At 38.5% G+C, this 14497-nt stretch overlaps 1 protein-coding gene across 2 annotated transcripts in view; it reads left to right on the top strand.

Annotated features, from left to right (window-relative positions):
* Window positions 1-7033, top strand: part of YIPF6 (Yip1 domain family member 6) — a 29787-nt gene extending 22754 nt beyond the window's left edge. The window contains exons 5-8 of one of the 2 annotated variants that reach the window (XR_008707957.1): window positions 1882-2007; window positions 2648-2805; window positions 4677-4951; window positions 6986-7033. Coding sequence is in view for 1 of the 2 variants with exons in the window: in XM_055563219.1 (XP_055419194.1) it covers window positions 1882-2007; window positions 2648-2805; window positions 4677-4795 (403 nt within the window). In the remaining variant the exon portion in view is untranslated. Of the gene's footprint in view, window positions 1-1881; window positions 2008-2647; window positions 2806-4676 lie in introns of both variants that reach the window. The other variant, XM_055563219.1, reaches the window with a different exon arrangement.
* The last annotated feature ends 7464 nt before the right edge of the window (window positions 7034-14497 follow it).

The raw sequence follows: 14497 nt of genomic DNA, 5'->3' as shown, positions 1-14497 counted from the left end.
ATTTGCAAACATAATTCTTTTAAAATTTTACTAAAAGTATAAGTGAGATTAAATTAGAAGTGGTTGAGTTCAAAGCAATATCATGTTTCGCAAAGTGTTATATTTTCCATACTCAATGTATGTAAAGGGGAAGAGGACAGAAGAAGGAAAGCCAAAGTTCTGCTGGAGAGGGTAATATAACCACTGGTAGAGTGGAAAAAATACTACACTAGGATCCATTTCTGGGTTCTGATCCTAACTTTGCTATCAGCAGAGTGACTTTGGGCCTCTAAAAAAACTTCTAAATACCTTCTTTTATCCCCATAACAAGAAGTGAATATTATTCTCCTCTTTTGACAGACAAGCTCAGGTTCAAAGAGATTGAGGACTGAACTAAACGTCACATAATCAATCAGTGGTAGACCTGGAATTCCACTTCACGTTTCCTTGACTGCCCATTCTCTACCTCTGTGATTATTACACATCTCTTCCTACCTAACCTCTCTGGGTTTCCTTTTCCATATCTATGAAAGTAGATGGTTGAGGGTCCTTTCCAGGCCTAACCTATTGTGATTGTAGGTTCAGATTTCTTACTGGCTTCTCTAACCCTTTTTAAATGTAAAGTCAAGTGCATGGTAATTTAGGTAAAAACGTGGAGTGCTCTATCTTATGCTTTTAATAACCATATCAAGGGACATAATCCAGTGCCTTGATGTAAGTGTTTATATTAAAAGCTCTGAGCATATACTTTTTTAGTTTTGAAAGATTAGAGATTATGGAATTTAATCCTGCTTATTTGCAGAGAAGAAAATCAGAGTCCCCAAGACCTCAAGTGATTTGCTCCAGTTTACGTATCTGGTGACAGAATTAGGATCAATATCTGAGTCTCTTGCCTTCCAGACCAGTTAATCCTCTTTCTGTCATACCATGCTGAAATAATAGGAGTTCCAGAGAACAAGTGATCGGGGCTAGCATTCTTCTCATCAAATTGTCAGGACTTGAAGTATGCAGAACCATAAAATACAAAAGCCTGTGCTGGCAAATAGCATAGCAGCGCAAGACTTACGGTGTGATTTGTCTATACCTTGTAATAAGAAGAGGTTGTTATAAAAGAAGTTTTGAGGTGATGTTATTCTGTTACTGAAAAAAATGACACAGAGTACAAGTATAAGTTCAAAATTCAAAACAGTTTATGTGTTAAATTCTTAATATTTAAGTGACTGCTCAATTACTCAGTTTCAAAGAAAGCCTTTTAGTGATAATCTGTATGCTTTGATTTTTAAAAGATCAACAACTAAATAGATAGGCTGTTTGCATTTTTAAATGCCAGAACTATAACCTTAACCCAAGAATTACAAATTCAAATGTGTATATGCATGCATTGCAAATTGGTGACCAAAAGCCCTTGAGAAGGAATCTGCTGCTGTGTCAACTGCACCTGATTATTGCCATGTAGAAATGCAGGCCCGGTGATAGAAACTCTTCTGATTTTTTAAGAAAATCCAGAAATACATATTTTTATGTGAAATCTCCCAATTTTAAAATAACATCAACTTGAATTTAAGACCTTTTAAAAGTATTATATGGACCAGCAACCTCATGTCCGTGAGTCACACTTAGCCCTTCAGTTTATATCCTCTGCTTAACCAAAAAAGGTCTTCAGTAATCCATTTAAACATTCCCACAGGATCAAAGGGAGCATCCCTTGTAGTCCTGAGGGATTTGGAATTTGAAATAAGGGAGCCTTGCCATATTCTTGAGGCATTTTCCTTTTGTACAACCTATAAGAGATCTTCAGGTAAGATATAGAGCAGCACCCTGATTCAAAGTTTGAGAACCCGTACCTTAACTGTGTTGCTCTAAATAAGGTTAGGCAATTCTCATGCCATTTCCTTGTCACAGAATGCTTCAAAGAGGCTCTGTAGATAGCGAAAAAGATGGAGGGCCCCAGTTTGCAGAAGTGTTTGTCATTGTCTGGTTTGGTGCAGTTACCATCACCCTCAACTCAAAACTTCTTGGAGGAAACATGTGAGTATTATTTAAATGCATCCTTTTTCTATTTCCAGGTTGCATATCTTAGATTTTTTAAGGAAGTCTGGCTTGTTATGTATTTTTCAAAAATAAAAATCAAAATAAATGAGAACAAAAAGAAAGTTCTCTTAAAGACACTGAACAGAAATAACCTAGTTGAATTAAATTATGTTAAATTATCTGGGGTCCTTTGATAAGCTTCAGATGTTCTCTCTCCAGCCCCTGAAATTATGTGCAGCACATTTTGTGTTAGAAGATTACATTTGTCTTTGGGAACAGATGCCCCACGGCTTCCAACAAATGCTCAAATAGGTCTATAAACCAGAAAAGATTAAGAAACAAAATTCTTAGCAGTGTAGTGGGAGAAAGAGGTCTCTAGGAATTAGAGTAGATGATCTAGGTCCTAAGTGGCTGGCTGTTAAGGCATTTAAGTAGAGAGGAGGAGGGTATGGTGAGAGAAAAACTAAGGCATATGTTTATACAGAGGCCTATCCTCATAAAATCAACATTAGGGTATAGGTAATATCTATCTGGAGGAAAGTAATGATCCACGATACATAGAAATCTGTATAATAAATTGTATCATGATATAGATCAACTATATTTATGATCTTTATGGATATATGTTGTTTTTTAGATCTTTTTTTCAGAGCCTTTGTGTACTGGGATACTGTATACTTCCCCTGACAATGGCAATGCTGGTTTGCCGGCTGGTACTTTTGGCTGAGCCAGGACCAGTAAACTTCATGGTCCGGCTTTTTGTGGTGATCATCATGTTTGCCTGGTCTATAGTAGGTAAGAATGTACTTATCTCTGTGGTAGCAGAGCAGACTGAAAATATGGGTTAGAGACGATGACCAGATGAGGAGCAGTGTAACTTATAAGTCACGTTAGTGATATGATTCTTGCTAATGTTATCCGTAGAACCATCTGCTCTCAGTAGGGATAATGTCCATCTTATCTGAGTTGGCTGTCTGGACTTCTGAGATGTGAAGTCACATCTTTCTTGTTTCTTCAATCTTTAAATAATGGATAGGGTTGGGAAAGGAGATTACACTAGACCTAGCTTAGTCCTGGCATATAGGAAGCATAGGTGACTTGAGAAATGAGCCTTTTCCAGACAAATTAATCATGATAATATTTAACATTTACTGATTACTTATTGTAAGCCAGGCACTGTCGGAAGTACTTGATATATGTCATCTCATTTAACCCTCACAACAACCATAATAAATAAAAACTGTGTTATTATTGGTCCCATGTTTATAGATGAGAAACAGACACAGAGAGGTTAAGCAACTTGCCCTAGGACACATAACTAGAGAATAGGGGAGTCAAGTGTCAAACCCAAGTAGATCACATACCTTTTTAGAACTTTACTATAGCACCACCCAGTATAGGTTGTTAAATATCACTACATAGTACTTAAATTCTGCTAAAGATTAAGGAGAGCCTATAGCAGTGGCAGTGAATGCTATTTATTCATTATTTGTACATCCCTAAAATTTTCTTGAAACCCCACCTTAAACTGAAAGTGTTCACTAGCTTCTTTTTAATGGGACAGATAGGCTGCCTAATATTTTTGTGTGCAGTAACATCTCTTTGTTTTAGAAAATGGTTAAAAGCCAAGAAGTGATCCAAACTAAGGTTTGGGAATGCCAGAATTGCTTTCCCAAAGACTATTAAAAAATTGCCTATGGAAGATTCCCTCACTTAGAGTCTGATGATTTACTGTACATGTAGTTCTGAATAGCTTAGTTATCCAGTGTCCAGGCCCACAGGGGTTCAGCAAGTAGAATCTTAGAAGAGAGAGAGGTACCTGTAATTCAGCTAAAGTGTATTAAGCAAAAACTATGTGTCAGGCATTGTGCTAGGATGGTGAAATCTAGGCATGTAAACATTTAAGGGCCATGAAGTGTTCCAGGTGGGCAATAGAAGTCTGTGCCAGGTATAGTGGGGACACAGAAGAGATAGGTGGGCAGTTCTACCTGTGGTGGTAGGATGCCAGGTGGTTGTTCAGGAAAGGTTTCCTTGAAGGATCATTATTGAATAAAAAGGTGAGTAGGTGTTTCCTGAATGGTCAAGAGGATTGGCATCTAAAAGAGCTGATAGGAACTTTCCTGGTGGTCCAGTGGTCAAGACTTCATGCTCCATATGCTTGGGGTTTGATCCCTGGTCAAATAACAAAATTCCCCATGCCACAACTTAGAGCCTGCATGGTGTAACTAAAGAGCCCACATGCTACAGTGAAGATCCCACACGTGGCAGTGAAGATCCAGTGTGCCGCAATTCAGACCTGGCACAGCCAGAGAAATAGGTAAATAATAAAAGAGATGATAATAAGAACAATTACTCAAAAAATACAACAGTGTGAGACCATTTGCCATAGGAGCTTTGTAAGCCTTTTTAGCACAGTTCAGTAGCTACTCATAAAAGTGTAAGAAACCCCTTTTAGAAGGATTTCTATCTAAAATGGTTGGAAAGCTTTCCATACTTGAACCAAGCAGCTCTCACCTGCTGCCAAATGCGGTTTTAAGGTCACAAATATAACTGAACTTGTAGTATATAATTCTGTGTCCCAGACTATGCCAAGCACATTCAAGTTTAGTAAATGTTAATAGTTGTGACACTCATATTAAATATTCCTTTTGTTTTGTTTTGTTTAGCTTCAACTGCTTTTCTTGCTGATAGCCAGCCTCCAAACCGCAAAGCCCTTGCCGTTTATCCTGTTTTCTTGTTTTATTTTGTCATCAGTTGGATGATTCTCACCTTCACTCCTCAGTAAATGGAAATTAAAAACCAGGGAATTCACAATTCATCTCAAAGATGCAATTCACCATGAAGCTTTGCCTCTGGCCCTCTTTTGTCTATTTTGGAGTTACTTGGTAACTGGGTGTGTGAGGTGATTAAAAAGGAGCCATAAAGCACCGTCACCGTTTATGTAAGGAATTAATGTTTGAAAAGCTGTCCTTTCCCTCTTAATGTTATTTCTTTAAAATATGTGTGCATAGTACACACAATATAATGCCTCCTAAGGCATGATGGGATCACTGTGGTTCATTTGGGTGACAGCCAATGACTTGGAAAGCAACATGGATTCATTCTGCAAGTTGAATAGAGTTGGTAATTATATTTTCAGTTTTGAGAATACCAGTTCAGGTGCAGCTCTTAAACATATTGCCTTATGACTATTAGAATATTCCTCTCTTTTCATAAATAAGAAGGTATAGTCTGTCTATTTTATTTCTCTTAAGCTTAAAAAGACAATGACAGAGGTTGGGAAGGGGGTTCATAGATGTGGGAGGGGAAAACATGCACTAACCAAAATTCAGATTTTGATTGGAGACAATTCTGCACTTGTTGCTTAAAAAAAAATCAAAGGACATCTAAAGCAGAAGTTTTTTTAGTCTTTCTGTATAGTCACCTCTCTGCCGTGTATAAAATAGCAGCTCAGTGACACTTTAATTTTCAATCTTACTCCCAAGTTCTGCATTTGCAAGCTAAGATATTAGCAGTGAATATGTGATTTTTCTTCGACTGAAGCTCTTAGTGGACCAATGCTTGAACTTACCCAAGTAGAAGACCTCAGAAATTTAGATTGGTAGGTCCCTGATACATATTATCATGTGGGCACCTTCTATTCAGGGTAGAATGAGGCAGTTTGGATACAACATAGCTGTAAGGAATTTCTTACTGTTCTGTGTAGTCTGGCCTCTAACTAGAAAGTAAACCTAAATCAGAAGGCTGCATTCAGCCATATGAACATGGAGAGATTTAGTGTTCTGATGGCTGATTGACAGAACAGCTAGGTGCTTAAAGCATTACATAGGATGAGTTGAGTTTACAGCTGCCACATTTTCTACTAATGGGCTTAGCAGTTTTTTGATTAGGTGTGTTTTTCAGGTTGGGAAATAGCAGTTTATTTTCTTGGTTTTAGACTCTATTTGTAAAGCCAGTTAGATTTCTTTTAGACAGTTACTTTTTTGCACATGTGCACCTACTTGTATTCTCAGCTGTTTATACACACAAGTCTGAAGGGAGCAGAGTGTCTGAGACAGGCTGATTCAGCTAATTGGGGCTCCTTTAAGGTAATATGAGCTGCTGCCTTCTGTAAATTGCACAGTGAAGAACTCTTAATAGACAAGGATTAGGAGTCAGGCAGAAAACATTCATTGTAAATATACAGTTACTTATAAAGATAGCAATTTCTTATTCCACATTTTTTTATCATGGAATTTAAATATTTATTCATTTGTATTTGAAGATGACCTACACATAGATATGTAATTGTAAAAGCATATTTTCCCCATCCCATAGATTAACCAAGACCAAGTGAACAGTACTAGGACAAATAAGTCCTTGGAATGATACTCAATTACAGAGCATTGCAAAGTTGGGTCTCTATGTCCCAGTCTTGTCCAGATATTTTGGTTATGTATTTGTTTCAATTTCCCTTTACAATTTCAAAATAAATCCTGTTAGGACAAAGCCAATATTTCATTCTTGAACCGGTAAATATTTATATTTTGAAATATTTTGAAACTGGTTCTAAGTTTGAAATTGGTCCTAACTTGTCATCCATTTCCACTGTGTGAAATTTTCTAACTTCTCACGAAACACTCTCTCTTCCAAAGTTGTTTTATAATCTGTCCCAATGATTATAATGTAAAATTGAAGAAATAACTGTGCTTCTTAAAAGGGAATTAAATACTTAACTGAATTTTACTCAGGCTAAATATTTGATCAGAAATTCCTAAGGGCACAAGTTTGGTGGGGGTCTGTGTGTGGTTGGGGGTAGAGGGAGGGTATTACACATATTGGGTGTTAAGGTAACTTGTTCTGTTTTAATCTGTTGGTTTTGGGTGACTTAGGGAATAGTTTTATTTGAAATTATCTTTCTGAAAATGAGTGGTCAGTTTGAGGGTATAAATAAATATTAATATATGCAAAAAAAGTGCATTGCTTTCTGTCACAGAAGACCTGAATATCTGAAAGTCGTAACCTTCAAAACAACTTTCCCTGATTTGCTGCAGAGGCACATGGATAATTATAGAAAGCAAGACCAGAAAGGAAAAGGACTCAAACAAAGGAAACTCTGTTCCAAGAATTGGAAGGTTTCGTGTTTTAGATGAAATTCAAGTGTGTGAGCATCATTGCCTAATGTGGTGCATTACTGCCATTGTGGTTTATCACTTGCTGCTCCTACTTCTGAGACTGACTGTTGTCATATTCTTTTAGCAATAGGAAAGGCAAAGACTGGATTTAATTGCTGTTCAGATTATAAAAAACTCAATTGATGCAAATATCTTTATGTAGTAGTGTTAAAATTCAGTCACTAATTGTCAGATCTTTTGCCTTTTGCCTCTTAAGTGACTTATTGCGTGAGTTGAGTTGTATCTTTTTGTTGTATTGGGGATTTTCTTTAGGGAAAGGTGAGGGGAATCACAGGACATGGTAAACATTTTACTGTTTGTTTGTTATTTTATAAAGTGTTCCCCAAAAAGTGATTAGAAGGCTAGTAAGCATATATTTGAAAGTTTAACTGTGTACACTACATAATCTAAGCACTTACTGTGTTTTGACTTCTTGTTTATTCCTGGAGATGAAAATGAAAATCTCCCATCGTTTCAGATTCTTGGGTAGCATCAAGTCATTGAAATTTACCTAAAACCTATCACGATATGATCAGACATCCATTGCATGCAGTTGTTTTATTCCAGAGTAGAATACTGAAATTGTGATTCTTAGTTAAACTGTTCATTTCTCAGACAATTTGGATAGAAATAAACGTGTGAATGTTAATCCATATATCATATATGTAAAATAGAAATACTTTTCTGGATTCTGTGGACTTTTATTAAAAATAATTTCTAGGGATTTACTTAGGCCATAGGATGGCTAAATAATAATGTGACAATAATATTACTACTAATAATAGCTAACATTTATTGGGCACTTACTGTGTACCAGACACTTCTATTTTTTTAAGAATTTTTATAACATCTTTATTGGGATACACTTTACCACAAAATTCACCCTTTTAAAGTAATGTACAGTTCAGTGATTTTTCAATATATTCACATAATAGTGCACCTATCACCATTATCTCATTTTAGAACATTCTGTCATTCCACAAAGAAACCGCATATACATTAGCAGTCACTCCCTTTTTCCCTTTTCCCCACCCCCTGGCAGCCATCAGTCTTCTTTCTGTGTCTGTTGATTTGGCCAGTGCATCTCCTCCAATCTTCAGCATAAAGTGGTACAATCCTTATTTTGTTGTTGTTCAGTCACCAAATAGTATTTGACTCTTCACGACCCCATGGACTGCAGCATGCCAGGCTTCCCTATCCCTCGCCATCTCCCGGAGTTTGCTCAAGTTCATGTCCATTGAATTGGTGATGCCATCCAACCATCTCATCCTCAGTCGCCCTCTTCTTCTGCCTTCAGTCTTTCCCAGTAATATCAGGGTCTTTTCCAAAATCCTCATTTTACTGGTAGAAAATTGAGGGACAGAAATATTAAGTAAATTGTCCAAGGTCACACAGTAAATTGATTTAAAATAGGAAAACACATTATCTGAGATCATAGTAGGACAATAGTTTTGAATTGCATTGTTATGCATATGAAATAAATACACCCCTTCCCCAGGGTATGTTCCCCATTATTAGCCATTACAACCTACAGCTGTAGGTGGTCAATAACTTGTTCTTTTTTTTCTGAGTACTAGAGCAGTACATTAGCAGCATCTGAGAAAAACACAAGAGCAATTGTACATTGGGAAGAGTTAGGTTTGCTGCCCTCACTCCTTGAGCCCCTCCCCTCCTCGCACCACCAGCCACATATATCCCTCCCCTTTAAGGGATCTTAAGAATCTTAAGAATCAAGTCTTAAGAATCAAGCAGCTTCTGCCTTTTTGTTTTATTTCTTCTAGAGGGATAGTTAACACATCAAAATTTAACTTGTCTGTTCATGTGTTTATAGTCAAGAGATGCCGCTGGTCACATACAGTACCAGCTATATTCCTAAGACCTCCAAGAGCAGTAGTAGTATGAGAATAGAATTCTTTTCTACTTGGGTAAACTAGGTGGGAGGGAGAAATAACACAGTAAATAAAGGTTTTGCCTTAATGAAGTTAGTGTTCCAGCCTCTTAGGAAGTGGCCACATTCTGCTCTTGTTCACTCTGTTCTCTTTCAGAGCCTTTGTACTCTTCATCATCATTGCTGGTATTTCTTGGTCCTCTTCAATATGCTGTTTTAATCCTCATTTTTCCTATAAAGAACCTGTGAAAAGAATAAATCTGTAAAATGATTTGTGAATATTAAATGTACAAATAAAAAACACTGGAAAAGGAGAATTTGCATGTGCCTTTCTTGTGCTGAAAGGCAGGGGGATATTTGCCGCATAGTGTTTTCAGATATACTGTCATCAGAAAATATCGAATGCTGTATAGGATTGCACAGCCAGCAAGTTAGAAAGGAAGTCACATTTACTGAGCAAAGAATATTTACCCGGTTGCTGGTTTTTTTTTTTTGTTTTTTTTTTTTTAATTTTTTGGCCACTCTGCAGGTATGTGGGACATCCCTGACTAGGGATGGAACCAATGTTCCCTGCATTAGAAGCATATAGTCTTAACCACTGGACCACCAGGGAAGTTCCATAATAGCTGTTTTATAATCACTATTGTTTCCAGTGAAGTTAAGGTTCTTGCCTCATTGCAAAAGAATTAGGAGACAAGCAGGGAAGTTAAGAAAGTAAAGTGACTTTGAGCAAGAATACTCTCTCAGGAGAAGAGTGGGCAGACAGAGCTGTTGCTCTGGGTTTCTTTGGCAAGCCAGTTTGAGAGGTATACAAATGAAGGGGTGGAATAATCACTGGGTAAAGAGGGGTTTAGGGTAGTATTCCCTGGTTTTCATCCCAGCTTCATTTTCCAGAGGGTGGGAGGGATTTTTGGCCTTATTTAGCTTGTAATTGTCATGGTGTTGGTTCTTGATGGGTCCTTATGTATAAGGCCAGTTTTATGTAATGAGAGCCTAATGAGCAACAGGTCACATTTGAACATAGGAGATTCCCCACCTTTCTTTGTTTGCTTCCCCAATACTTATCACCCAAAAGGTGTGGTTTCATGTCAGTCTGCTTTGTCTGTCCATGGACCCCTGCTGTTTATAAACTGCATGATCTTTTGCCCCCCTGGTTCCTGCCCCCATTTCTCTGCTCATATCTAGCTATCTGCCTGCTACAACAGTATCTTTAATCACAGCAGTCTTTTGAGGTTGATGGTATTATTGTTAATCTCACAGTTGAGGAAACTGGGACTCAAGGAGATGGCATGATACAGGATGCTCGGGGCTGGTGTACCGGGATGACCCAGAGGGATGGTATAGGGAGGGAGGTGGGAGGTGGGTTCAGGATGGGGAACACGTGTACACCCGTGGTGGATTCATGTTGATGTATGGCAAAACCAATACAATATTATAAAGTAATTAGCCTCTAATTAAAATAAATACATTTATATTTTTTTAAAAAAGTTGCTCAGAGGGACATAGTGGTGCAACCAGGATTCAGACTCATATTTTATGACTCCATAGTCCCCTATATCAGTTTCTTGCCAAACTAAAATCATGCTTACCCACTTAAACTAAACCAGATCAGTCATGCAGCTTAAAAGAGTATGGTGAGAAACAGCTTTCAACTTTGTGCTGTAGACTGTCCCCCCTCTCAGTTTACAGTCTGTGTGGAGAAACTATATTCTCTACTCCACTGACACATATAATAGTTGAAATACATGGTGATTCTTATTTTTAGTACCACATAAGATGTCATAGTCACCAGTAAGAATAGGAGAAAGTCTTTGAAATATTGAGAATGTTTCATCCAAGAGGAGAGGAGGAAGAGCATTCCAGATGGCAGAGAATACTCATGAGCAAAGGTGAGAGGGAGAAGGCAAGCCTGTAAAGCCATCTGTGTGCACGTGTGAGTGTGACACATTGTCCTGTACATGATCACAGTGCTTTTTGACACTTTTCTAGCTGTCTTTATACATCTTCCTTCACTCTGTGAGGTAGGTATAAGCTTATTTTGTAGTTAAGGAAATAGGCTTGGGAAATGAAGTAATATGCCTTGGGTTACAAAGCCAGCCAGTCTCTCAAGAACACAGTTGGAAAGTTGTTAATACAGTGATTTTTCTAATAACTCACATAATGAAGTGAATGCAACTGAATTGGGGAAATGAAGTTAGTGGAATAAGGTGAGGCCAAATTATTGAAACTATTGAAAAGTAGGAAATCATAAGCTAGGTCTCATGGTAAGAAATCAGGCATCTCCAAATGTTCTGAAACGGTAATAGCTTGATGAGAGTGACTTTGAAGGAATAAGTGAGAACATGAGAAATTGGATTGGGAGAAAGATAGAAGAAAGTGCCAAGAGCAAGAAAGATGTTCTTCTGTACGTCTGGGAAAATGCCATGTTTCTGAGAACAGTTGTAGAAGTGCCAACTTTGGCTATCAAAGTCGTTATATCCTGGAGACAACGGGAAATAGGAGTCTGGAGAGTTGTAGAAATCATAGACCTGTAGGTTTGAGCTGACAGATGTGATGCATGTTGAGAGAATGTGTTGTCTCAGTCTTGGTGACAAGCATAGTTGATAGAGGGCAGGGCTGCCAAAAAATGAGAAGGAAGGAAGAGTCTTTTCAGGCACAGAACATTAGACATGAAAGGAATTTAAGAGGTAACTGATTCAATTTGCTCATTTTACCAATGAAAAGCTAAGTCCCAGAGAGGGAAAGTTACTTATCCAAAGTTACTGAAAGGAATCAGAATATAACCTAGTTTTCTTTGCTTTTGGTCCTCTGTTCTTTCTATAACATCAGAGAGTAGAATACCTAAATAGGACTGTAACCTGATACCAAAAAAGAAAAAAGGAAATCAACACTTTCTTTGGTCAGTGGATCGGTGCATATTTAACAATGAAATAGGAAGAAGCACATGAGAGTTATAGGCTCCAAGGAAAAGGGTTTATTGAGGGAGCAACACCCCAAAGATGAAAAGGACTTTGATTTACAATATCAGTTCAGTTCAGTCACTCAGTCGTGTCTGACTCTTTGCGACCCCATGAATCGCAGCATGCCAGGCCTCCCTGTCTATCACCAACTCCCGGAGTTCACTCAGACTCACGTCCATCGAGTCAGTGATGCCATCCAGCCATCTCATCCTCTGTCGTCCCCTTCTCCTCCTGCCCCCAATCCCTCCCAGCATCAGAGTCTTTTCCAATGAGTCAACTCTTCGCATCAGGTGGCCAAAGTACTGGAATTTCAGCTTTAGCATCATTCCTTCCAAAGAAATCCCAGGGCTGATCTCCTTCAGAATGGACTGGTTGGGTCTCCTTGCAGTCCAAGGGACTCTCAAGAGTCTTCTCCAACACCACAGTTGAAAAGCATCAATTCTTCAGCGCTCAGCCTTCTTCACAGTCCAACTCTCACATCCATACATGACCACGGGAAAAACCATAGCCTTGACAGACCTTTGTTGGCAAAGTAATGTCTCTGCTTTTGAATATGCTATCTAGGTTGGTCATAACTTTCCTTCCAAGGAGTAAGCGTCTTTTAATTTCATGGCTGTAGTCACCATCCACAGTGATTTTGGAGCCCAAAAAAACAAAGTCTGACACTGTTTTCACTGTTTCCCCATCTATTTCCCATGAAGTGATGGGACCGGATGCCATGATCTTCGTTTTCTGAATGTTGAGCTTTAAGCCAACTTTTTCACTCTCCACTTTCACTTTCATCAAGAGGCTTTTTAGTTCCTCTTCACTTTCTGCAATAAGGGTGGTTTCATCTGCATATCTGAGGTTATTGATATATCTCCCGGGTTAAGCTTTAGAGCTTGTCATCCAAACTTCTCAAAAAAACTTGTCTACACTCACATGTAACTAACACCTCAACTAACTGCAGTCTGGCTTTTATGCTCACTTTTAGTGTTCTCATTCCTAATTGCCAAGTCCTTACATTACTCTTCTGCATTGACACTATCCATCACTCTTAATTTCTCCTGGAAATAATTTCCTCTTGTCCATGATATGAAACTGTGTGTTCTCATAATCATCTATTTTCTTATTAATGGGCTCCTCTTCCTCTCTGCCTCCTGCTCTTCTCAATCTACAAACTCCCTACATAGTGAAATCTACTCTCATAATTTCAACTGCCACAGTAGGCTTTTGCCTGTTCAATGTGCGTTTCCATCCTCTTTCTAGTTCTTTTGAAGAATTCCTCCCTTGCTAGTATTGTGAGGTGTCATCCGTGGTGCTCATATCCTCCCTGCCACAGAAGTAGATGTGAGGCCTGCATGCGTGTGCTCAGTCATTCAATTGTGTCCAACTCTTTGTAACCCTGCAGACTATAGCCCTCCAGGTTCCTCTGTCCATGGGATTCTCCAGGCAAGAATACTGGAGTGGGTTACTATACCCTTCCAGGGGATCTCCCTGACCCATGATCGAACCTACGTCTCTTATGTCTCCTGCATTGGCAAGCAGATCTTTACCACTAGTACCACCTAGGAAGCCTCAGCTGAGCCAATCATGTTATTTCCTTTTCTTCAACACAGTAAGTAATGAAAGGATAAGTATCTGTCCAAGTTGGCCTAATCAGAGGCCTCCTTAGTCTTTTCTACTAGAAATAGTAGGAAAGACTGTCTTCCTTTTGGATAGTGAGTTGTAAAGATACAGGCCTAGGGTGGTCAGTGGCCAACTTTTTCTCTACCTGGAGGAAGACAGCAAAAGAGTATGAGTTATAGAAAGAGAATCCGACAACTGAGGAACACTTCAAGAGGCTGGAGCCCTGAATCTAGCTGTGTCCAAACACAGCAAACTCTACTCCTGGATGGATGAGCCAATAATTAGTTTGAGGAATTCTCATAACTCTGAAATCTTATCCAGAACTTTGATGTATGATATCTAACATGACATAGAAATATTTGCCTGCTGGATGGTCACTTGGAAGTCCCATATGGTCTCTAAGCTTGTCATGTCTTAACTGGATTTGACTGGTCCCCCAAAAGCCTGCTTCTCCTGCTATGTTCCTTATTGTAGAGAACATCATTACCATTATATCCAGTTACCCAAGTTAAAAATCTAAAAAGTTGCCCTAAACTTCTTCCTACTTCCCTATATTTAGTCTCAACAATATTGCTAGTTTTACTCACTGAACCCAGCTCAACTCCATCTCTTCCTCTATCCTCACTTACAGTTTGGTTTCAGTCCTCATTTTCTCTTGTTTGGACTATAGCAAGAAATCTTTATGTAGTTGACCTGCTCAAATCTATTTGTCATACTGTTATCAGAGTTACCTCCTTTATAGATTTGACCACATCTCTCCTGCAAATAGATGGGAAACAATGGAAACAGTGACAGACTTTATTTTCTTGGGCTCCAAAATCATTGTGGATGGTGACTGCAGCCGTGAAATTAAAAGATGCTTGCTCCTTGGAGGAAAA

This window comes from Bubalus kerabau, chromosome X, assembly GCF_029407905.1.
Source record: "Bubalus kerabau isolate K-KA32 ecotype Philippines breed swamp buffalo chromosome X, PCC_UOA_SB_1v2, whole genome shotgun sequence".
NCBI lineage: Eukaryota > Metazoa > Chordata > Mammalia > Artiodactyla > Bovidae > Bubalus > Bubalus kerabau.
Note: the sequence above shows the minus strand (reverse complement) of the source record. Positions and strands in the feature narration are given on the sequence as shown.